The 26417-nt window shown below is 42.0% G+C and overlaps 3 protein-coding genes across 3 annotated transcripts; 2 read left to right on the top strand and 1 right to left on the bottom strand.

Annotated features, from left to right (window-relative positions):
• Positions 1–1390: 1390 nt before the first annotated feature.
• LOC111599338 (mucin-5AC) lies at positions 1391–12178 on the top strand. Its single transcript, XM_030223375.1, has 7 exons — positions 1391–1478; positions 6933–7268; positions 7327–7407; positions 7885–9374; positions 9411–10197; positions 11064–11665; positions 11723–12178. Exons 1-7 carry the CDS (start codon positions 1391–1393, stop codon positions 12176–12178), a joined length of 3840 nt encoding a protein of 1279 aa, XP_030079235.1.
• A 596-nt stretch (positions 12179–12774) lies between these two features.
• LOC111599373 (protein rhomboid) lies at positions 12775–17260 on the bottom strand. The gene is made up of 4 exons (XM_023315009.2): positions 17041–17260; positions 14351–14494; positions 14111–14290; positions 12775–13281 (listed from the first exon to the last, which is right to left on the bottom strand). Exons 1-4 carry the CDS (start codon positions 17185–17187, stop codon positions 13069–13071), a joined length of 684 nt encoding a protein of 227 aa, XP_023170777.1. The 5' UTR covers positions 17188–17260; the 3' UTR covers positions 12775–13068.
• A 4520-nt stretch (positions 17261–21780) lies between these two features.
• On the top strand, positions 21781–25583 carry LOC111599385 (gustatory and pheromone receptor 33a). Its single transcript, XM_023315022.2, has 5 exons — positions 21781–21810; positions 21867–22303; positions 23322–23732; positions 24189–24654; positions 25497–25583. Exons 1-5 carry the CDS (start codon positions 21781–21783, stop codon positions 25581–25583), a joined length of 1431 nt encoding a protein of 476 aa, XP_023170790.2.
• Positions 25584–26417: the final 834 nt, after the last annotated feature.

Below are 26417 nucleotides of genomic sequence, written 5' to 3' on the forward strand. Positions count from 1 at the left end.
GTTTATATATTAGATGTTGTATAACTGCACAGAGGAACGCCTTCAAGATTCTAAGAAATTTTACTCATATATTGAATAAGAATTTAGCTTAAACAGAAACTGCTCTGAGTGAACGAGATACAATTTTAAGAATTGAAATTAAATATATTTATATTGCTAAGCAAAATTTGCCGTAGTCTTATTATGCATGGCCGTCTGTCCATGAATACTAACAGCAAATGATGTGAGACCTATGGGAAAATCCGTATATTCCATCTAACTTTAACTATTTTGTAAGCGCTGATGTCTAACTTCAGCAATCTTATTTTAAAAATATTTAAGAAATATAAGTAAATTAAATAACTTATATATAAAAATACACTAATTACTATAGATCTGTTTTTTAATCTAACGAAAACTATTTGTCGAAATTAAAATAAATATATTTCAGTTGCATAATATGCGATGTTTCGCAGTATTACAAAATTCGATTGAAAAAGTTTTATAATATCTAAGCAAACTCAATCCAGGGGCAACGAACTCGAATAAGCAGATTATTATTGTCTTAATTTACACTTCTTTGCTCAATTATATTAGAAGAAATTATGAAAAAACGTAGAAATAAATTCCATTTCTCATTAGACAAAACAACGCAATGGCTAAAAAGTTTCTACCAAAAATTCCTAGATAAAGCACGAAATGCCAAAAATGTAGATATTTATCTAACACTTAAGACGGCAGAAAGCGTTAGTTAAATTAAATTTATGCTGCCCAGTCATTATGCCATTATGATACATATACAAAGTACTTGCTTATAAGGCAGTCACTCACCTGAACCCCAATCTTTACCTGTCTCTCTCGCCCTCTCTCGTTAACTCTTTCTTTTTCTTTGTCTTGCAGCTCACAAATTTCTTTTGTAAGCGCTTCATTAAAAGTGTGGCAGAACGACAAACGACGACGACGACGACTACGACCACTAGGAGGAGGAGGAGGAGGAGCGACAACAACCTGTATCATTTGCTAAGTGCTGCTCGCGACAATTGTGCGGGTAATTGCGAGTCTTTGAAAATTTTTGGTCTGTTTTGATGCGCGTATGCCCTGCTCTGGCTGTGGCTGTGGCTGTGGCTTAGTTGCCGGCAGAAGCTTCGATTCGCTTGTCATTGGAAAGTTGTTGCCGCTGCGTGACACACATTTCACGCATTAGACACGAGCCTACCGCCAGCTGGCAGTTGGACCTGGACTCTGGAGTCGGGAAGCCTAAGACTAGACTTGCTTTTTCTTAGAGCCCGCACTGCCGTACAGCGCGCTGCTCGAACCACCTTCTTCGACCCTCCGGCCCCGCCCCCTCCTTCGCATTATCTTTATGCGTGCAACGGCCCGAGGAGGAGCAGCCGCAGCAGCTGGCCCAAAGATGACTCTGCGCTTAGTCAGCATATTATCGCTGGCATTAATTTCTGTATTGCCCGCACAGTTGGATGCATTTATCACGCAGAATACAGGTGAGTTACGATACATGAAATAAACAACAGCAAGAAGCGTATCAAATAAGTTAACGAGCGGATTTATAGGGCAGCAGAGGGAGCCCAAGGGAGAGCCAAGATTTCGCTTCTCAGTTAGTGAAACACTTCTTAGGCCTTTGAGTTCTTTGGAAGGACATGAAATGCAGTTAACTTAAACTCTTTTCATAATACTAATGAAATGTTAAATATAAGCCTTGCCTAGATCAACCAATGCTTATGATCCTTCAGACTGGGGGCTGGGCAGATGGACAAACAGACATGGCTAGATGGACTCAACTCGTCATTCTGATCGAGAATAAATATCATTTATGGCGTATGCCACGCCTTCCTCCGCCCATTTTCATAATAGCTGTATAGCCATTTGCCAAGGGTTCAGGGCATGCAAATTTTGTCGCCCAGTTGATGGATTTTACTGAGATTGACTATATAAGTCCCTAGTTAAAGGATTATGTAAGGCAATAAGTCTTTGTTACTCTTCCATTAATATGAATAAAAATATTAATTTCGATTGCTAATCGAAGAAGTGTCAGAAGTTGTAGATCAACTCAGCTCAGCTCAGTGAGCCTTGCTTCGCTAGGAGAGGCAAAGTTTATCGGAATTTCAAAACAAATCAAAACTCCGCACAGTTCACATCGTCGTTCTATAGCTTGAAATATAAATCGCTGAATCGCAAACTAAAACTTTATATACATACATACATACATATATAAGTTAACTTATAACACTTAGTTAGCTTATAACACTTAATATAAGGTATTATTCAACACTTATTATCGGGTGCTAGACAAGTTAAGGAACAGCCCTGGCAAGAGCAACTCTACTTACGCCGGTGAGGCTATGATTTGTAAAAATATAGATCAGTCTCGTGTTTTAACTCGTACTGATAGGACATGCTAAAAATTGGTGTCATATAAGTAAAACTAAAAATAGTGAATATAATAAGAAAAACCAATAAAATTAACTGTTTCGATTATTCAAAAAAGAACAATTAAAAGCAGGGTTAAAAAGCGTTCTTCCAGTAAACCGCTTAAATAAATATTCACTCCGTCATTTGCTCGTTAAATGGCTTATTTCATTGTCTGAGCCCGAGGCCAGCAATAAGAGGCACAGTCGCCTCTCAACCTAACTTTCAGTCACCACAGGACTGGAAATCATATAATTGGCGCCCAACGTGGGGCCGGACAGAACACTTATCGCATTAGTGCCAGAAAGAAGCTATACGCACCCATACCAGGTCTCTCCGAGCAGCAACAGCAGCCAGTGCCAGCTGTTGATCCCTTCCAAGCACCGCCATATCCCACACAGCCATCGGCAGCGGCGGCAGCAGCAGCATTCGAGCAGCCTGCACCACCAGCCGTTCAAGAGGAACGCAAGAGCGGTGGTCTCTTCTCACTCACTAGTCTAGTGCCCACTGGCGTGTTACAGAATATTTCGGGTCTAGTGCAATCGGCCACAGGCAGAACCAACGAACCTGCGCCACCCCCACCAGCCAGCTACAATCCAGCTGATTCTGGTGGCTACTTTGACATAAGCACATCCGGCGCTGCCGTACCGCAGCCGCCTGCAAACTTTTTTACGCCTGCAGCTCCGCCTGCTGCTGCTGATTATTTTTCGCCCACTGTAGCACCACCCACTGTAGGTGGTTACATCAATCCTTCCGTAGTTGCTGCAGCTCCGTCTGTTGGTAACTTCTTTACGCCAGCACCAGCTGTTTCTGGGCAATCAACCGGTGTTCAGCCAACGCCAGCCGCGGTACCACCGACATTTACTCAGCCTGGGGCAACTGCTCCGCCAGCGACATACGCTCAGATTCCGACAGTCACCCAAGTAGCCACTGTCCCTCAGCCACTGACAGCTGCTCAAGCACCTGGTTTAATCGAGAGTACTCCAACGTTTGCACCGCCATCAGTGGCTGCAGCAACTCCCCCACCAGCGGCAGTAGCAGCACCACCACCAGCGGCAGGACCTGCACACTCCTCGTACCGCCTGCAGAAGGGTACCAGACTCTACAAGAGTCCACTGACAGCTCAGGAAACTGCAGTGCCCGCAACAGGCTTTGGCCAGCAAACAGCTTTAACAGCCACGCCCTTTGCACCCTTCGCAGCACCTGCTGCTATTTTTAATCCTTTTGGAGCACAGCCTACAGAAGTTGCCCTATTTACAGCGCCAGCTCCGTCAGCTGCACCAGCGCCAAGCCAGGAAGTTCCTCTGTTGCGGCTGCACCACCCCCAACTGGGCCAGCAACATCGCTGTTTACACCACAGGCATCGACGGGCCTCTTTCAGACTCACGAAGCAACTACATCGCTTTTTGCACCAGCACTATCCGATACACTTCAGGAGGTTCCTCTCTTTTCCAGTCCGACTAACGCAACACAAGGACTTACACCAGATACAAGCAACAACCTTTTTAAGTCACCGACTCAGAGGGAAGAGCTAAAGAGCTCTTCAAATCAAAATCAGGAGGTTACACTATTTGCACCACCGTCAACTGCACCTGTTTCGGAAGTTCCATTATTCCCAACATCACAGAGTTTGCCCATATTTTCACAAGGACCAGCAACAGCTCTATTCGCACCACAGTTGGATGCTAAGCCAGAACCACAGCAGGCAAATCTACAAGCGGAATCGTTGAGGAAATCCCCTTGTTCACGGCACCACCACCAACAGTAGAAGCAACAACTAACGAGTTCTTCGCGGCGGCAGAGCCAAGCGACTCTTCATCCATACTAGAACCAAGTCAAGAAATCCCCAAAACACCGCCAACTGCATTAATTCAAGAAGTTTCACAGCCACAGGTTGCTCCAACCGCTGTCCATCTCTGTCGGCACCTTCCACAGCTGCCGGCTCATCCTCATCCTCATCGGCAGCGGCGTCACGTCAACTGCAGCGGCCGGCATTGTCGGCAGTTGCCGCACGGCAACAGCAGCTACTGCTGAACGGCTCGCTGAAGAGCAAGACGAAGACATTTCCTGCGTATCGAGCATCGGTGCGCAGCGAGAGCGACGACAAGGAGTACAGGGCGCCTAGCAAAAAGTCGGCCGGTGTCGCAGTCGCTGGCAGCCAAGATCAGCGGCAAGAACTGTAACAATCTGCTGCACAACGCCGGCAATAAGCTAAGCGTGAGCAGCAACTCCTTCGGCCTATACGCAGCATCTGGCATCATCGCCCAAGAGCCCTGTCTCCAGCAACGGCCATCTGAACAAATACTGCCTGACGGACTTGACGCGCCGCAAGGCCGAATTCAATCGCCAGCTGAGCGCGCCGACAGACTACACACATCACTCGTCCAGTAACGGCTCATAGCATCGCTGGAGTGGTGGGACACAGTCATCACGGCCATCACGGGCACGTGCACGGCCAGTCATCGACGGCGCCAGCCACACTCAAGTCGCTGCAGCTGCACAACTTTGGTGTGCATCATCCGATGCCAAGGCTCACGTCCACGTCGGGCACCAACAGCTTCAACAGACGCCACATACGTAGGCGCAAGAGCAAGCTTAGTAAGCGCCTGCTGAACGGCGATAGCGAAGAATCAGTACGCTGCTCATACTGCTCCGTATTGAATGTGAATGAGAACGACTTGCGGATTTCATTCGAGAACACCTGCACCGACTCGCTGGTCACCGCTGCTAATATGCGACCAAGGAACCGAAATGGTGCACTTTGATGATGTGTCGTTGTACGGCACTCCGAAAGAGGAGCCATATGCTGTGCTTTAATCTGCATTGGCCTCACTCTTTGGTGGATCATCGACGCAAAGAAGTCCGCGAAGCACTTGCGAGGAGTCGTCGCTGGAATTGGGTCGGTCGAGGACGACCTTACACTTGAGGGGGGGGTAGTTAACTTATAACACTTAGTTAGCTTATAACACTTAATATAAGGTATTATTCAACACTTATTATCGGGTGCTAGACAAGTTAAGGAACAGCCCTGGCAAGAGCAACTCTACTTACGCCGGTGAGGCTATGATTTGTAAAAATATAGATCAGTCTCGTGTTTTAACTCGTACTGATAGGACATGCTAAAAATTGGTGTCATATAAGTAAAACTAAAAATAGTGAATATAATAAGAAAAACCAATAAAATTAACTGTTTCGATTATTCAAAAAAGAACAATTAAAAGCAGGGTTAAAAAGCGTTCTTCCAGTAAACCGCTTAAATAAATATTCACTCCGTCATTTGCTCGTTAAATGGCTTATTTCATTGTCTGAGCCCGAGGCCAGCAATAAGAGGCACAGTCGCCTCTCAACCTAACTTTCAGTCACCACAGGACTGGAAATCATATAACTTATATATATATATTTATATAGATAAATATATATACATGTACATATATATCTATGCACTCGAAAGTTTGTAGTTAAGAGAAGAGACCCCCAGCTAGCACTTCGGCAATGTGGACACAATTGGGACAACAGGAGCCGCTGCCCTATCGGACGACCGTGTATTTGCCCATACCTCAAGAGAGCGTGGTATCTAATGCGATGGCCACCAGTGTGCTGAGCATGCCATCCATGGCACCTGCACAGGCCTTCGTTGTGGTCACCAGTCCACAGGGCAATCACATACAGCCCTATCTGCAGCCGCAGCTGCAGCCGCTTCCCATGTGGAGCACCGTGGAGCAGCCTTCACTGAAGCAACAGCAACAGCAGCAGCAGCAGCAGCAGCAGCAGCAACTGTTGCCACATTCTTCCGATTCGGAGCAGGATCAAAAGCTGCCAAAGAAATCGCCAACTAAGAAGCTTTACCGTTATGGCGCCTCACCTGAGATGCTCAAGTCGGGTTCGGCCTTCCCCTCGTACTATGCTGATCCCCACAAGATGTCGCATCGCTTTTGCACGAATCAATAAGAGGAAGAGATTCAAACGGATAACAAATAACCATATAAAAAGTCGCAAAGCGGAAAGAGTATTCAATGCTCTTCTGCAATATCCTTAGGACGTTGAGTATAAATAAATCTTGAGCATATTGAAAAGCTACTTGAGGTTTTATTGCTGGTACAAACAATAGAATTGATATTGAATGGATAATGGATAATCCTATATCAACGGATAATCCTGTATTTATAGCACATATCCATATTTCTTTTAACTAGATATCAAAGAGTATAGGCATCGCATTTCATTGATCAGTAATGACAGATGGATAACGGATAGTTGGATATTCAGAAAGATAGACATATATATTATATTGTTTCTGGATCTTGAAGGGCCCCATATTGCAAGCATCGATAGGCTCTAGAATTGTGGGGCACTCGTTTAGGCTTAGCTTAGCAAATTTCGTTGTTAGGCAGCGGATAATTATATGGCATTCAGGTAGACATCGGATAACGGACCATATGTCATTCAGGTAGACAATTTATATTTTCCTTTCAGTGGTTGTCCTTAAGACAGACAAAGACTCTTTTTAACCTATCTCCCATGCTTGGCAGGCTGTCATCACAATGGAACTTGGTATGCGGATAAATCGGTGGTGCCCAGCATGGAGAAGTGCCTCAATTGTCAGTGCAACCGCAAGACTCTCGTCTGTCGGCTGAAAGTGTGCCCGGAAATGCCGATGCCACCGCCTAGGGGCTGTGTGGTTGTCCAACGAAAGAACAGCTGCTGTCCCTATTTGTCGTGTGCTCGCTTGGATGCCTTCTACAAGATACCGACCAAGCGTCGCATCATCGCCTACCTGGACCACTACGAACGCGAGTCGATCGACCGTGTGGTCAATGACAACATGCTGCAGAGGCGCTCAGATGACTCCGACGTGGACTTGCTTGGTAAGCTCCCATTTCAGAGAGCAACGAACTCATTTAACCAACCTTCTCCTCCCCTTAGTGTGCGTGAAGAATGGAACCGTGTACAAGTCGGGATCGGCCATGTCCTCATCGAATCTGTGCAGCTATTGCTACTGCATTGGTAGGTGAAAGACGATTTCAATTAGTGGGAACAGTTAGTGGCAACATTTATTACGAGGAATCATTGGGAACACTAAATGGGAACATTTAGAGTGAGCAAATAGAACGAGCAGTGTAAGCAGTTATTGGGAACAGTTTGCGGCAAGCAGTTCGTTTAAAAAGTGTTCAGTTTGTGGGTACAGTTTAGTGTAAGCTGTGCTTGGGTATAGCTATAAATAACTAATGTCAACCAGAATCGAGAACAGTTGGTAGGAAGAGTTAAATGGAACAAATAATTTACGCAGCCAATGGGAACACATATATATATAGCTGCTAGGAAGAGATACTGTGTGCAATTAGTGGGAACGTTTTTTGGAAAAAGATATGAAATGAGTAAGAATGAACATCACGAACAAGTGCAGTAGAAGGCACAAAGAAAGTGGGAACAGCTATTGTGAATATAAAAAAACTAAAGTGTCTCTCCTTCTTCACTTCTCAGGTGGCAACGAGAAGTGTGTGAAGCCCAAGTGCATGCTGCCCGTGGACGGGTGTAAGCCCATATTCGTGGACTCCACCTGTTGCCCCGTACGCTACGATTGCAGCAGTAAGACCTCGGGCAAATCCTCACAGGAAGTGCGCTATCGAAAGAACTCGAACAAGCACTTCCAGCGCATGTCGCAGCGCTTGCAACGGAATCGCGGCTGCACCGTGGGCGCCCAGTTCTACGCGGAGGGCCAGAAGATGCGATCGGACACGGACAAGCCATGTGACATCTGCTTCTGCATAAGGGGCACGCGTCGCTGTGCGCCAAAGAAGTGCGCGCCAGCCTTGAAGAATTGCATTCCAGTGGTGCCGAAGGGTCAGTGCTGTCCCTCCAGCTACGATTGCGGCAGCCAGCGGGACTATCGCCGCTCGCAGAGCTCCCGCCAATTCAATCTCTACAATCTGCTCTTTGGCAAAGAAGAGCAGGAGGCAGAGGCAGAGGCAGCAGCAGCTGCTGCTTTGATTCCACAAAATTCCATGGCCGAGCACTATCCACTCGATCGGCATCCCACTGAGCCACCCGTCGGCAATCCGCTGCAGGTCAGCAACGAGAAGAGCATCTTCGATACGCTGCGAGAGGGTCTCGAGTTCATCGATGGCAACAACAACCAAATGCTGGCCAACAACATGGATTTGGTGGGCAGCACACCCACTGCCAGTCCGCTGGTGGCTGAGCTGAGCAGCACCACAGAGCTCAGCTTCCTCGATCTGCTGCTCGGACCCAGCACAGAACGTGCAGCGCCCATAACGCCAGAGGCCACGACTGAAAAGAAGAAGCCAATGTCCTGGATGGACATACTGCTTGGACCCGATGACGAAGAGCCAGCTGTGGCAACTGAGCCAATCGCTTCCATAGAAGCCAGCCCCACCGTGGCACCAGCAGTGAGCAGCACCACTGAACGCAGCATTGAGCGCATTGCAGATGATTTCGGTGACCAATTGGCTGAGGGCGAGCTTGCTGTGGGCGAACTCCCAGCGGAGGCGCAACACAACTGGGCTCGCCCCACTGAGCCACCAGCTAGTACCACAGCACAGCCAGCTGATCTATTCAATGTGCTGCTGGATGGACTTTCTGTCATGCTAAATGATAATGTCACCAGCAGCACTTCCACAACAACAACAACGAGCACCACATCGACTAGGAAACCCTTTAGTACACGCGCACCACCCATGTTCCGCCCACTGCCTAGCAGCAAACCACACCACACACGCATTAACTCCAAGCTGGCTAATCTAACAGTGACCCCACCGATGGTTCTGGTCACCAGCAAATACGGTCAGCCAGTCACCTACAGAACAATGCCCAGCAAGGGCACCACCAGCACCCCCAGCACAACAACAAGCACAACTACACCCAAGTCAATTCCAGCGAATGTTACTAAAACAAGAACCACAACAACGCATAGACCCACACCCACAGCAACAACAACAACAACAACTACCAAAGCCAAGCCAAAAACCACCAGACGCACCACAACAACCACTAGCAAGCCAACAACAACCACCACCACCCCCATTACTACAACCACAGCAAAGCCCACATCCGCAATCCCTCGAACAACTTTCCGACCCACATTCAAGCAGAAGCAGACACCACCATACATCACCAGCACCACCAAACCACTGATCATCAAAACGAATCCGAGCATTTTGGAAGCGGAACCTTTGGACGACGCGGACAGCACGGCGCCCACACTGCCGCCCAGCCTGCCCAACCTGAAAATCATACCCTTTCTGCCAACCGACGCGGTGGATACAAAACCACCAATACCACCACCCGAAGTATTTAACAGCCACAGCTACTATCAACAGCCAACGGGTCTGCATGCCTCACAAGTCGCCTCCGATAGAGTGGACAACGAGTACGATGTGGCTTACGTCGATCACACACAACACAGCAGCAACTTCAACCACAACCAGCACAACAACATCCACAACAACAACGATCAGGCTGCCTACAAGTACAAATTCAATGTGGAGGTTCCCGCTGTAGAAGCACCACCGGAGCCCGTGGTGCATGTCATTGGCAGCGCAGACTATGTCAAATATGATTTCAATGAGCAGGTGGTGCAGCCACCAGTGCACAGTGGCTTCTCGCCACCCACCGAAACCGAGGGCGGCTTCATGCCCAAGGAACCGCTGGTCATCGACGGCGAAGTGCTGCAGGACCATGTCACATCGAATGTCCTGCTGGGCGATAACTATCATGTCACGCAGCATATTATCGATATAACAACGGAGAGGGAGGACAATGATACGGCCTCAATCGGTAAGTTTGATTGATGGATTGACTGATGGAATGAACACATATAACACATATGAGATATATTGAGACATATAGATTTTATGTTGAAGAGAAGCAAAGACTCCTTTGCTAGATTATCTCAAAATTGTTGTAGATTTATCAACTGATTGATTCAATGGCTGATTGATTGATTGATGTGTAAAGCACAACTCAAGCTGAATGAGTTTTGACAGTAAGCTTTGAAATGATAGAATTTCCATAGATCTCAAAACTAATTGACTGCTTGATTGACAGATTGAGATATTTGTATTGATTGATTGATGTGTCAAAGAAAACTTACATTATAAAAGCTTAAATACTAAGCTTAAGTTAAAGACAAAGATTTTTAAGTTATAATGAGAATTTCAATAGAGCTCACAAATAATCAACTGATTGACAAAGTTATTGATATATTTGCCATGCTTGATTGAATGCTTGATGTCTGAAGCACAGCAAAATCCATAGTTGGTGCAACGCAATATTTGTTTTATATTTATCTTGAAATAAAATATGAGTTCTATATGGTTGATGCTCATTTCAATCATTGATTGATTGACTGATTGCTGTGAAATGCTGTTGAGCTGAAGTGCTACGTCAATCATTGAGAAATTGAGAAGCAATTCAGGCTCCGCTTGCCATAAAAAGGGGAATTCTTAAGTTTGCAACTGATTGATTGGCTACTTATTTGATTGACTGACTAATTGTGAGATCGATGATGCCTAAAGCACAACTCAAGGTATTCAAAAACAATTTCTCTTGAGGTTGCTCGGACATAGAACGTTAGGAAGTATTCCCCTCTGTTAATGCATCTGCCACAACCTTTACCTCGTTCTTCTTGTACTGTTTCACAGAGATCACAACGCCCGATCCCTTCAAAGATGTCATACACACGGAAAGGCCGCCAAATCTCGACGCGCTGATTGGGGACAAGCAGCAGCAGAAACCTGCACAGCAGCTGCAGCAACAACACATCGAGAGTGTCACCTACAGCGTCAGCAACTCTTCCGGCATCAAAGCTGCAGCAACAGCAGCAACAACAGTTGCAACCACAACCACAAAACAAACATCGCAAACATCGATAGACAAAAATGAGATACACAAACTGGATGAGCTGCTGGAAGAGCTGTTGGGCATGAACCTGCCCACCAAGGTGCACAGCAGCAGCAGCACAGTGCCGCCATTTAAAACATTGCCAACAGCAGCAACAGCAACAGCAACAACGACAACTACTGCGCGCCCAACTGCCACACCTACCGCAGCACGTGGCCACAAGAAGGGCAACAAACCAAAGCAGAAAACATCGAGCAATAGACGCAACCAGCCAGCAACAGCAACGACAAAACCATCCCGAAACAAAGGTCAAGTGACCACGCGTCGAACACCCGCGAGCAACAGCAACGGCAACAGCAACCTAAACAGGAACAACTCAATGGGCAGCACAGCGCAAACAAGTGCTAAAACCAAAAATACGTCAGTGACAACAACAACAACAGCAACAACAGCAGCAGCAACAAGCACGACAGCAGCAACAACAACAACAGCAGCAGCAGCAACAGTAATTGCTTCCAGCACAGTGCATCCATTTTTAATGTCACCATTCGACAAATTGCCCTTCATGGACACCAGCTACGAGGTGCGACAACAGCAGCAGCAGCAGCAGCAACAGCAACAGCAACAGCAACAACAGCAACAGTTGCAACAATTTCATCATTATCAGCATGCGCCAAGCAGCAGCAGCAGCACAACGACAACAACAGCAGCAACACCACCAGCAGCAGCAGCAGCAGCAACAACTGTTGCTGGGGGCGAGGGGCTAATGGATCCTACGGGCATACTAAAATTAGCCGGCTGCAACATTTACGGCCGCATGTATCGAGTGGGTCGCATTATCGTGGAGCTATCCAATCAATGCCTCGAATGCAAATGCACCGAGGTGGGCGTCAAGTGCGGCCCATTAGACTGTTAATTTAAGCCACGCCCCCAGGACCCCCTCCCCCCACTAACTTTAAGTCTGTGTGTGTGTGAGTGTGCGAGTGTTTAACATTTAAGGGTTGACCTTTACGGTTTTAGCTCTGAACTTAAGCATTTAGTATATAGATTAAGCTCATATATAAATAAATATATTTATATATATTTATATATATATTTAATATACATAGTTACGTGCCTAACACTAAGTTGTATTATAGACATAGCTGCAGCACCTTAAGTCTAACCAAATTTTGAGCTAACTTCAGTGCATTTAAAAAATGTTTTATTAATTAAGAAGCATAAAAAGCATATTTTAAATATTTAATTTTTATTATAAAAGCTATATATATTTTATATAATTATATATAAAAATAAAAACTCGTATTTATTAATTCACTTAACATTTTAACGATAAATAATAATTTAAAAATGAGCATTTAGAGAAAATTTCCGATAACTGCCAACATAAATTTGTTTGAGATCAAATCAATTCCAATGAGTCATTGAGAGTACATAAATTCCATGATCGATGCTTAATAAAAAATATAAATAAATATAACGAAAAACATTCCTCTACATAATAATCGCTGATCCACTTTAGATAGGCTAACATAAATATTTAATTAGCCTTACCTTAAGCATTGTGCAGCTCATGAGCTGGCTCATCAAATCGTGTCTATTAAAACAATTCGAGGGTGTAAAATTAAGGCATACAAATTTATGCATGCCCTTAAAGAGGTGCCACCGCGTCAATCGCTTGACCATAAAAACCAAACTGAGCAGCAAAAGCTGCCAAAAATTTGCTTTTTCCGGCGGACTTGAGTTGAATTGTAAATTTTAAGACTAATTTAAGGCAGCTCTAATTATAGAACCGATCAACGTTAATTACAAATTTCGAGTCTCCGACGGGAATCGCCTGTAGATGAGAAAACCGGATAACAGTCCACCCAGGCCCCCGCCCAAGTGGGCCTCCAGACTGATGCGCGGATTCCGATTGTGATTGAGGCAAAAGTGAAAAACTGTGTACGCCACGTTGCTGACGAGCAAGATCAAGAGGACGGCGATGCGCCAAATGCGATGCGACAACTTTGAAAAATTCTATGGGAAAAACCAAAAACAAAAGCAAAAGTTAATGAAAAATTAAAAAAAGCCAACAACGTCGGGCATAGCCGACTACATGATACGCTGTTCACAGTGCATAAGCTGAAACTGAAAGTAGTCGAAGTTCGGTTTGCTGCTTGCTAACCTGTAAGCAGTTACTGTCAAACTGAACTCTGCCGACTTGCTGACTCCGTAACTGTTCTCAGTTACTCTCAAACTGTACTTAGAGAGTTGAAAAAGGCGCAGTGAGAGAGGCTCGCTGACATTGCAATGGATCTCACACCTTAACAATGTTGAGTCTTGAATGCACCTCAAACTGTAGCAGTTGTAGAGGCATTGATAAGAAATGGAAGCTCGCTGCTTTTAAAACTGAATGTTAAGCTGTAATAAAAGTGGACTCAATAAGATATAAATTGGAGGACTGTAAAACTGTAAATTGTAGCCCTTAAACTGTAAGCGAAAGCGAATGTTGTCTGGCCGAGATAGATGCTGCTGAGGATGACCTCAGTAGCAATAAAAAATGGCTCTCAGACTATAAGCAATGGCTCTCAAACTTTCATGTTAGATGTGTAAAGACTAATGCTTAAGCTAATGTATAGTTCAAGGCCTTATGTTGAGAGTCAGAATCAGAACACTGCAAAACTGTAAGCAGGTGCTTTCAAACTGTAAGTATGAATAGTGAGCATAAGTCATCAATTAGTGGCTTTCAAGCTGTAAAAGAATGTTCAAACCAATATGCCCGATTGCAGCACGTGAACAGCGTATGACAGAGTATACAAAATAAATTAAATTGCGGTCGCATTCGATTTAGCCACAGTTGACTGACCAAAACCAGGTGGGGCACATGACTGCACAGCATGGCATAGACGCCCGCCGATGCGCCGAGCAGCGAGAGCTCCGGCAGCAGCCAGGCGTTGGCCAAGCTGCCACAAAGGCCGCCCGTTACGTAGACCACGCCCACGCGCCAATGACCTTGCTCCAGCTCCAAACAGACGCCAATGAAGCACTAGACGAAAATCACAATCAAAAGTGGCTCAAAGTGTACTGTGCAGTGGATGGGACCCACCTGCAGGCAGATGTTGATCCCCAGATGCCACACGTCAGCATGGAGCAGCATGTAGGTGACGAAGCGCCAATACTCGTGCCCCAGCTCCGGCTTGAAGATGAGGCGCCGTTGCATGCACGCGTTGACAATCAAATGCAGCGCAATCTGTGAGTAGACAAGACACAAATGAGTGACCTTAAACGATAGACATTAAGACATTACACTCAGCTACAAGACTGAGGGCGAGCATGTGAAAGTCTGCTCTAGATGTAACTGCTCGACTCCCCACCTGGCTAATGCATAATGGAGTTAAAAAGTGTAAGGGTTCTCCTGTCGGGAGTCTTAACTAGGAGATACCCTTACCCCGCACATAACTGACATTCCAATCACTCTACGCCTCTCTGTGAAATGTGTATTTATATTTTGTTCTATATGTTTCATATATTTCTGGCTTCTTTAATTTAGTTTTTGCTTATTCACAAATTTATTTATGTTCAATTTCAATTTCTGTCCAAGTCTTTTTCACCTTTAAGGTAAACTATTTTGAGTATTGTTTTTATAAATATTATCTAATTAGTATTCATAGTGAATTTTGTGTGCTTGCCTCGAGCCAAGGTACTTAGATGATTTGCCTTAGATAGCTGACCGGAGTGAAAGCTACAATTGGATTCTTGAAAATAAAATACAACTACACTATATCAATATCTATATATAAATACATATGAATATATTTTCTATGTAATATTTTCTCTTATGTCGCACTTTTATATATTTTTTCTCGAGTGGTAAGTTTTCATTCTATTATTATTTTGATACGTTTTCTCATATATATATATATCACACATATATATATATATATATATATATATATATATATATATATATATATATATATATATATATATATATATATATATATATATATATATATATATATATATATATATATATACTATAGACACGTGTACTTTGTAGGACGGTGTAATCGATCAGAATGTTACAAAAAACAAATGATGTCAAGCCATCTGTCACTTTCGCTTAGCATCAGCCAAGTGTTGGACGTCCCAGTGTGAGTGCCAAGAAGCTTCAACACATTGTGCTGTCAGACAGCACAAGGCAACAGCAGCAGCAATAGCAGCTATGCCAAATCGGTGCAACATGCATCACACCAAATATGACAAATGCCAGTTGCAACAATTTTGAAGCCAGCATCGAAGCTAACTGAAAAAGGCAATAGCCCAGTCGATTGTGATTGTGGAATTTGGAAGTGGAATTGGAATTGAAGTTTACGGAATTATGTAACATGGCATGGAATATCTTAAGCCAAGCCCAAAAGCAATTAACAGATCTCGACTCGTGCGACGATTGCAAATAAAAAGTTATAAAACAAGAGGCAGCAAATAGCAAATGGCAAATGGGTCGACTTTTGTGATAGGGAAACACTTGTGCGACTTCATCAAAGCTGGCGCAGTGAGTGATTGGGTGAGTGGGTGAGTGGATGCAACCACTTGCACTGCAAACCACATTCGCACTTGCTGCAAGACGGCAGCAGCCAGGCAAACGCAGAGCATTTCACATGCGCGCAATCAATTGGAACAGTCAACCAAAGAGGCTGACTGGAAAAGGAATGAAAACTTTAGCTTAGCTCAGAAGTAGTTATCAAATGTAGAGCTTGAAAAGCATATACAGATATAGCTTCGACTTGACACATCAGAGCAAGGCACTGCCTTAGTCGATGTGTCATGATCAACATTGATTTTATTTGTTATATAAAAACTATAAAAATAAAACACTATAATAATAAAAAGTAGAGTTTTATCATATTTATACTGTTATATTCTTGTGCATGATTATATGAAATTATATATAGATATATGTATTACTTTGAAAAGGGCCTAAAAATAAATATAAATTAAATAAACAAATATTTATCATATATATATAGTTTGAAGCTTAAGGAATTTTTTATTTACTTTAAACTTATTTTAATTAATTTTAATTCTATTAATATAAAACACGAAAAAAAGGATAAATATTGAAAATAAAGTTTAAAATACTTATAAGTTTTACTGAGCTTTTATAAATCGATGGATATAAATCTATTACTAACTGACGTCGCCAGGTTAGTCACAAAAAATTCCAACCACACAAAATAATATATATATATATATATATATATATATATATATATATATATATATATATATATATATATATAATATTTTAAATTTATGTATAAAATAAATATAGTTTAAAAAAAATGTCATCGTTTAATATTCTTATTATGAGCTTTTATCTACCAATCTTTGCTTTTATTAAGGTAGATATTTAAATAATATGAAAATTAATATAAAAATTTGCTTAGACTGTACTCGTTCGTGTTTAAATGATTATGGAGAAGGCTAGAGTCTCTAAATAAAAACCCATAATTATATACACATATATACACATTTATAGACATATATTTATGATGTCCCAGAGGTCTTGATTGTTGGACAGACGCAAAGTTAACAGTTTTATATTTTAATATTCATTGATTGAGTCACTTTCAATAAGTGGCTAACTGATTTCCTACATTTCGTACAAGGGTGTACAAGGTCGCACTAATAATGAGTAATTACGTTATCGTCTGCAAAAGTGACCGATAACACAATTGATATTCGGCGTAACTCACGTTAGCTCGCCGAATAATGCAGTTAATGACGAAATACCTGTAAAAAAGACATCTGCAAGAGGAACCATGGCACCCGCCAGCGACGTCGCTGCTGCTGCGAAATCTTTCGCAGCGGAGCCTGCGACTCCCACGACAGCAGTAGTCTTGCATCCTTTGTGTCCTGTTTGCTGTCAATGTGTTGCATTGCCCCTACACGCGCACGCCCAAAGACTTTTTGATCGATAGCTCAAATACTTAGCAAAATAAAATTCAAGCAGCACGCGACGTCCGATGCGTTGAGCGTTAAATACGCGACTGCACAACATTTGATAAACATACACACAAAACATTTTACTTTTGTTGTCGCCTTTTTACCTGAAGCTACAAAAATACACAGCTAGCAAGCCAATTTAAAAAGTGTAGCATACTTTTGTGCGTTAACTAGATTTCACTTGGTTTGTGTCTTGGCTAAAGTGACCAACACGGAATTTGCCTAATGATTCTTATGTATTTTTGAGATATAATGTTAATGTTAATAATTAAATTTATATATTATTATTAGTAATTTAGCATTTTTATATAATAGCACAATTAAGTAAGTCTATACTTTAAGTTTAATTAAAATAGTTTCATTATTTTCATCGAATTATCGCTCGTTCTATTTTATACCCATGCAGGCCAAGCGAGCTTATGTGCCTGTGTGTACGTGTGTGTATATCAGCTCTGATAAAATTCTACCTGTCTACTAGCCAGTACTTAATAAATCTCTAGCTTTTGCTGTGCTCACACAGACGGATAGATGGACAAACGGGCATGGCTCGATCGGCTCAGCTCGTCGTCCTGATCAAGAGTTTATATATTTGGTGCCTGCCAAGCTTCGTTTAGCCTGTTATATGCTTTATAAAGGGCTCAGTGTATACAAATATATTTGTGGCGCTATAAAACATATAGAAGAATGCCAATATAATTATCTACAATCCGTAATCATTAGCTTAAACAAAAGAGTCAGTTGAAAATTATTCACAATTTCCTTTTCACTTTTCATTTCACACGCTGAGCCTAAAATTAAAATACTAAAAAAATACCAAAACTTGATCAAATTCGAACAGCAGTTGAAATACTTGAGAGTAAAACATTTCATTGGCAAAGTAAATTGTTCCCAGCTCGCAGACATATTTCTGACTTGTGGCATCTGACAGCGAGCCATTGGCAATTGCATTCAACATCAACAACAGCAGCAGCAGCAGCATCCTTGGCATTTGACATTTTGGCCAAATCAAACAGAAGTCCAATTGCCAGCAGCCAGCAGCCAGTTGCAGTGGCAGTGGCAGCTGCAGTTGCAGCAACAACAAAGCGAAAACCCGCCGTGTTTACACGATAAATTTGTCGTTGTTGTTGGCGTGGTGAAAAGCTTTTGCGAGCTAAGCACAATCAATGCTCATTTGCTCAGTTTGGCAGTCGCTTGGGCTCGCTCTCTCGGACAGGGCACGTGGCACGTGGAGCAGCGCCTGTCTGCTGCCAAGCCAGAGCCTCATGAATCCCAACAGCGAAACATTTACATAAGCCAAGCGAAACCAAAACGAACTCATTAAGAGTCTCCCTCCAGCCGAAGCTCCAGCTGAAGCTGAAGGCTACGTGCCAAAACAGTCCCTGCCGGACTTTGCACATGTCCTGTTTTTTCTATTGTATTTTAAGGTCAACTACGCCAGCCAACTAGAGGAATCTGAAGTGGCTGAACGCATCGGCTTGAACAGCGCAGCTTACTTCGTCCTTGCAGCTCAAACTATTTTTATTTTAAATATTTTAATTTAATTGTTCTACTGTATATCTGTCTGTCTGTCCGTACGTCCTTCCGTTCGTCTATCAACGCAAGCCATTACGCCGGAGGAGTATTGGGCAGTCGGTGCCGCCCGACTGCAGCATTCTGACTTGTTTCTTTTTGGTAATTGGTAAATTTTCGCATTTTCTATCGGTTGTTATCGGATTTGCAGTAATACCCCTAATGGGCTACGAGGATAAGCCATGGCGGAGCCTATGCAAAATCTAACTGAAAATCAACAGCTGCATTTTCCTGGCGTTTTCTTGGCACAGCTTCGACTCATTATTATTGCGGGCTCAGACACGCAGCACGAAAAAAACGTTTAGGCAAATCTTGCCAGCAAATCTCCAGCAAACAAAGGGCGTAAGGGCGTATGAGCTGTGGGCGTGGCGCTTGAATGTTTGCCACTTGATTGAGTGACTAAAGCGTCGTCACTTGGGACACACAAGAGCTAGTTGAGGACCCTTTGCCGTAGGCGTGGCACTAGAGTTTATGAGCGCTATTTTATTGATAACGCCAAAGGGAGCCAATAAAAGAGCCTGGAGAAAGGGTGGCAGCAAGAGAGGGCATGGGCGAGCCGAAGAGGCAGAGTGTCATAAAACGCAACGTCTGATTAGCCAAGGAATTGGGCGTGTTTATGGCCCGAGCTGAGCAACTGCAATAACAATGAGCAGTTGAAGCAGCAACTGGGATAATGTCGAAATAGCAAAATAGACTGAAGGATGCTATCAAAATTTAAAGATGCAAATGATAGAGTTGGCGAGTTAGTGGAGAGGCATTAGAAGGGAGAAGGCAGCAGGAAAAGAGGCAGGAGGCAGAAGCAGACCGAGGGAGACCGAGAGGCTAAGGTTAGGATTAAGCTGCGGCTAACTGTACAAGTGACACAATATGTGACTGTGTGTGTGATGTGTGTATGCATCTGTATGCGTAGTAGTATGTATGTGTGTTGGAGCCAACTCGTGTGTGTGTGTGTGTGTGTGAGTTGTGTTTGTATTTGTGCGGTCTTAGCGCGTGCAAAGGCATAAGCCTCAAAGCAGCTCCATAAGATGTGTGTAAGCAGTTCCCTCTCCATATATAAACACACACACACACACCCACACACACATATGTCATGTATGTGCTGCATGTGTGCCGTCTATATGCTGTGCGTGCCTCAGTTGCAAACTCAATTATTAACTATGCGTAAGCAAAAGGCAACACCTTCGGCTTGCTCTTCTTAACAAGTAACTTCATTCCGTGCTACAGCACGGCCACGCCTACTCACACTAACATCCACCGACCGCCCCTCTCCACTCAGTACGCAGCTGTCAGCTCTTGGGAAATTTGCATTTTATCATCCATGTGTTGGGTCCTAATGCTGCAAGGGGCTTTGCTTTTAATTGGTTTTCTTTAGCGCTGCGCTAGAATTAACGTCTTTTGTTGTTGTTGTTGTTGTTGTTGTTGCTATATAGTTGTTAATTTGGGCGGAGGCTGAGGCGGTGGCTGAGACTGCGGCTGCGTCTGAGGCCATAACTTATAATTGTTTAATTAGCAAGTAAAATACGGTGAAAATATGTGGAAATTATTGGATCAACCACACAGAATGCAGTGCAAATTGTTCTCCTGCCACAACGATGAAGCCAAGCAAAACAATGCAAATTGCTTTAGGAGTCATTTCCGTAAAGGTATGAAAATTCAATTAACCTGTAGATAATTAGAAATGTTGGACAAGATGATAGATGAAACCATTATTATATGAGATTAAATTAGAGTAAATGAGGTGAATTATATTGGATGAGTAACTGATGAGCGCATCGTGGAATGTGAGTCAAACAAAATGGAAATGAAACACTTGAATATGATAAGTGAAATAAGTGTGTGAGCAATACAAAATGGAAATGAAACGCAGTAATATGATAAGAAGCCAAATAGGAATGAATGTGAAACAAGGTGGAAATGAAGCAATTGAATGTGATTGAAGCGAAATATGACTGCATGTGAAACAATGGGGAAATGAAAACTTGAATATGATAAGAAGTGAAATAAATATCTGACCGATACAAAATGGAAATGAAACGCAGTAACATGATATGAATAGGAATATGAGTGAAACTAAATAGAAATGAAATACAGTAATCTGATAAGAAGCGAAAGAGGAATCTATGTGAAACAAGGTGGAAATTAAACACTTGAATATGATAAGAAGTCAAATAAGAATGTGCTCAAACCAAATGGAAATGAAACGCAGTAACATGATATGAATGGGAATGTGAGTTGAACCAAATGGTAATGAAATACAGTAATCTGATAAGAAGCGAACGAGGAATCTATGTGAAACAAGGTGGAAATGAAACAATTGAATGTGATAAGAAGTAAAATATAAATGTATGTGAAACAGGGTAGAAATGAAACACTTGAATATGATAAGAAGTAAAATAAATATGTGAGTTATACAAAATAGAAATGAAATACATGAATATGATAAGAAGTGATATAAGAATGTGACTCAAACAAAATGTAAATGAAACGTAGTAATATGATATGAATGGGAATGTGAGTTGAACCAAATGGTAATGAAATACAGTAATCTGATAAGAAGCGAAAGAGGAATCTATGTGAAACAAGGTGGAAATGAAACACTTGAATATGATAAGAAGTAAAATAAATAATATAAGAAGCGAAAAAGGAATATTTTAAATATAAATAATATAGTTTATAAAAATAAAATGTTCTCTATTTACAAACAACAAAGCTAAATATATATTATTTTCGCTCAGTGTATTCGTGGTTCTACATTTAATAAACTAAAAGCATATTGTGCGCCGCTGAACTCCGAAGATATTTATCTTAAACGTATGCGCATTATCCACTCAATAGAACCATTTTTATTACGACAACAAACTAAACAAATATGGGGTCAAATACGAGTGCCGCGCGATGTGGCAACTTAGTGCAGAGCGTGCAACAAAACGAGGCAGTTTACAAAAAAAAGGGAGAAAAATGATACAAGTCATGAATTGGCTTTCTATGGCAAGTTCTACAGAGAGTTTATTAAATTTCTCGAATTTACTTTTGCCCCTCTCTAGGCCATAGGCCTGATACCGCTCAATCGTCAGCTATCGCAGTCCAACATTGTGCTGGACTATGCCATGATGGTGATTGTGCCGTGCCTCTATTTGGGCTCCTATTTAGGCATCATTCTGATGGAGAGATTCGGCTTGCCCTATCTCGATGCTTGCAACAGCGTCTGCCGGCTGAGCAACAACCTGTTCATGCACCTGGGCGCCTTTCTCTATGTGACGATCACCCTGCTCAGTCTCTATCGGCGCAAACAGTTCTTCGTGGAGTTCGAGACGCGTCTGGCTGAGATCGATGTGGTCATCCAGAAGTGTCGACGCGTTGCCGAACTGGACAAGGTGCGCGCCCAGGCGGTCAAGCACAGTGTTGCCTACCATTTCACCTGGCTCTTTGTCTTCAGTGTATTCATCTTTGCCCTGTACTACGACTCCAGGGAATTATATCTGTGAGTATGATAAGAGTATCGCAAGATGCTCTGCTCTAGATAAGAATAGTGGCAATGATAATAGAATTTGAAATGAAAGTGAAACGTAATGGAAATGAAACGCAGCAATGTGACAAAAAGTAAATAAAAAAGGATGAAATAGAAGTATGGGTAAAACAAAATGGAAATGAAACAAAATAATATGATACAGAACTATATTAAAAAGTGTTAGGCACAATGGAATCGAGACACAACTCAGTTTACGACTCAGTGCCACTAAAACGAAACGATTTAGAAACGAAACACTACTAAAACACTTTCATAAAAACAACTGAAATAAATAAAGTGAAATTGAAACACTACGGAAATGGCATCATACGTTCGTAAAGGCGGAACAATATGATAATGAAATTTAATACCAGATATCACGAAGCAGACAAAGTCGAAATGAAACGAATATTAATAGAAATGTGAAATAAATTGGAATTGAAACATAACACAATACTCTTACGAAAAAAGTGGAACGCTCTAAAATAGATAAAATGTGTTATAGACACATAAAAATAAACGAAATGGAAGTGAAACACTATGAAATATGTTTTAGAAATGAAAGTGCCGAAGACCCATAAGCTTGATGGGCAGCTTATTAAAACAAAGTATAATAAAAATAATTATTAGGTACAAAGCTAAAGGAAATATTATTATTTTATTAAAATAAATCTGTTTTCGTATTAAGTCAATTAATTTTTTAATCATTTCATTAATTTTAAAGACTTATTCATATTTCTTATAAAATAAATTGTTTCTATTTTTTTTGTTTTATTATTATTATTTTTAGTTAATATATTTAAACACTGTTTAATCAAACTTTCGTTTATTTATTTTTGTATTCGGTTCAATTTATTATCATATCCTAAATAAGGAAATCCGCCTCGACGGCCACCATAGGCCATACTATAAATCACTTTACAAGAGTCAGTCTCTACCCCTCTCTGTCTGTCTCTACCTCTCTCCTTCTCTCTCTCGCTCACATTGTCAGCACCTTTGGCGAGTATGCGATAATACCATTTATGGTCTCGAGCTTTCCATATCTGGCTGGCAGCATTATTCAGGGCGAATTCATCTATCATGTGTCTGTCATTTCGAATCGCTTCGAGCAAATAAATAAGCTGTTCGAGAAGATTAACCAGGAGGCGCGTCACCGCCACGCCCCGCTCACCGTCTTCGACATCGAGAGCGAGGGCAAGAAGCAGGAGCGCAAGCCAACGCCCGCTGAGAAAGCGGCCGCCACCAAAGCCATCTACAGCAACGATCCCAAGCTGGCGGATGAGTTGAAGCGCCAAAAGGCACTGCCGGCCAAGCAACAGAACGAGGATGAGCTGAACACCAGCGATGAGGAGGACGACGACATATTTGACTACAACGAGGGCATGATGGAGGAGAACACTGAGTGAGCTTTAAGACATAGAAAACCCAGCTCATATATTTAAGCAACACTTGAGTAGCTGATGCCATTAGCTTAGAATTACTGAAAATATTAAGACTGCTTTTATTTCATATCATTTTTATACCCTGAAAGCATTTGTTGGTACAAGGTATACTCTAGTCGGACACTCGCTTACTTTTGCATATATTAATAGAAATATTGAATATTCAGGGTATCTTCTAGTCGGGCACTTTCGACATAAGTAGAGCACACTTACTTATGTATAGAAATATTTGTGGATATACATATTAATTCAGTCAGGGTATCTCCTAGTCCGACACTCCCGACTAGAGCAAGCTTACTTATGTCTATATTAATATATATATAAATTGATTCATTCAGGGTATCTTCTAGTTGAACACTCCCTTACGATTTCTATTTATGAGCTTTGATTCGACCCCATTTTGATTACTACCGTAGCACCACTTCGGAGGCCAATTTGCCGGATTTGTTTAAGCTGCATGACAAGATACTCGCGCTGAGTGTTCTGACCAACGGAGAGTTCGGGCCACAGTGTGTGCCCTATATGGCTGCATGCTTCGTGGTCAGCATCTTTGGCATATTCCTCGAGACAAAGGTCAACTTCATAGTGAGCGGCAAGAGCCGCCTGCTGGACTACGTGACCTATCTGTATGTCATCTGGAGCTTCACCACCATGGTGGTGGCCTACATTGTGCTGCGCCTCTGCTGCAATGCCAACAATCACTCCAAGCAGTCGGCGATGATTGTGCACGAGATCATGCAGAAGAAGCCCGCCTTTATGCTGAGCAACGATCTCTTCTACAACAAGATGAAGTCCTTCACTCTGCAGTTCCTGCACTGGGAGGGCTATTTCCAGTTCAATGGCATCGGTCTCTTTGCACTGGACTACACATTCATATTCTCGGTAAGGCACATTCATTTCACTCGTTCACAAACCCGAACTGAGAGCATATTAGGTGTGGCTAGAGGTTTAATATTTTGAATATCTGTCAGTTATATTAGTGAACCTAAGAAAAATGCCCACTAAAACGAAAGGAATACTCGTTCATACAGGGAAAAGAGCATATTAGCATTCGTTCACATTGAAAGTAAAGATTTTATACTTGAAATGTCTCTTTATGTCTACCTGGAGAGTTCTACTCATATATAGTACTCATATATAATAATCATATATAATATAGTTTAGAGAGCTATAACCATTCTGAGCTGAGTTTTATTAGGCATACCTTTAATAGAAAACTTTTCGTATTGTCTTAAGATTTGAATTTTTCAATTTTATTATTTTATATTTGAATTATTTTTCCGATATTTTTAGTATCTTTAAGTATTTTTAAATGCTTTTCAGATATTTTTAAATACTTATCAGATATTTGTGATATGGTTTTGGGCATTTTAAAATACTTTTCAAATATTTGAAGTATTTTTTAAATATTATTTAGTGGCTGAGCTCTGGTAACAGCAGACCAGAAAGTAAAAATCGTTTAACTTGAGTTCATTTTCATTGAACTTCCAATGTGAGCGAGTATTAAGCCGTCGTTTGATCATTTTTCCAATTTATACTTTAATGATTTTTCATAATATTTTTTTTCGAAAATTTTCAAATTAATTCCATTTAGTATTATATTGAAAAGTTCGAAGGGAAACTTTAGTTAGCTCATTAACATAGGGAACTAGCTTAAGCACCCTGATCGGGTATTAAACAGTCGATTATCTTCGATCTCACTTATTTTATATATTTTTTTACAGACTGTGAGTGCTGCCACCTCTTATTTGATTGTCCTGCTGCAGTTCGACATGACAGCAATATTGCGCAACGAGGGCCTCATGACCTAAACGTTTCGGTCCAGTTCAATTAAATGTGAACGTGTTTTTCATTTATGTTTTTCTACACTATTTGCGTGTCACATTTATGCACTTTTATTGAGCACTGCAAAAAGTTGAATTTGCATACGAAATTCACACGATTGAAAGCTTTAAGTATATTAAATATATGAAATATATTTTGATTATTTACTCAAAGGGAAAAGTATTTTAATTGAATTTCAATTTGAAAAGAGAAAATTTATAAATGATTAAATTTCCGATTTAACAGAACATTTATTTTCATATTAAAATATTTATTGATTTATTTTTTTGCCATTCTGACTTCATTTGTTGCCCATCAGTTTTTAGTTCCCCGCCGAATACTCGCCCCAAACTAGTCTTCAGAGTAACTCTGACCCTGAATGTGGCACAAAAGCCTAACGCAACACGACAGTTGCTGATGTTCGGTGCCGTTAATCGCATCAGCGCGCGTTGCTCAACACTGCGCGGTTAACCCAAGGTAGCTGCAAGGGCGGCGAGTGGCGAGGGGCTAGGCGCCAGGAACTTCGCTCTAACACAATTTTATCAACTGTCAATTGAAAAACACGATTTGCCAGTCATTCAGGCTTAACTAGAGAGTGGAAAGAGGAAGAAGGAAGCGCGTGTGAAGTGCTGAGCCGCCATTTTGTGGCTGTCAAACGGAAGCGGCGAAACGTAAAGCAAAAAGTAAGAACCTGCCGCAATTTCCGCTTTCAATCACGTTTAGCACAGCGGAAATGTGCACAAAATTCGCTTGCACTTTGGAATTTGCCACAGCTGAGATATATAGTATGTAGGGATCTATCGAAGTGGGCTCAATTAACA

Source organism: Drosophila hydei, unplaced genomic scaffold, assembly GCF_003285905.1.
Source record: "Drosophila hydei strain 15085-1641.00,03,60 unplaced genomic scaffold, DhydRS2 tig00000172-arrow-pilon, whole genome shotgun sequence".
Lineage (NCBI taxonomy): Eukaryota > Metazoa > Arthropoda > Insecta > Diptera > Drosophilidae > Drosophila > Drosophila hydei.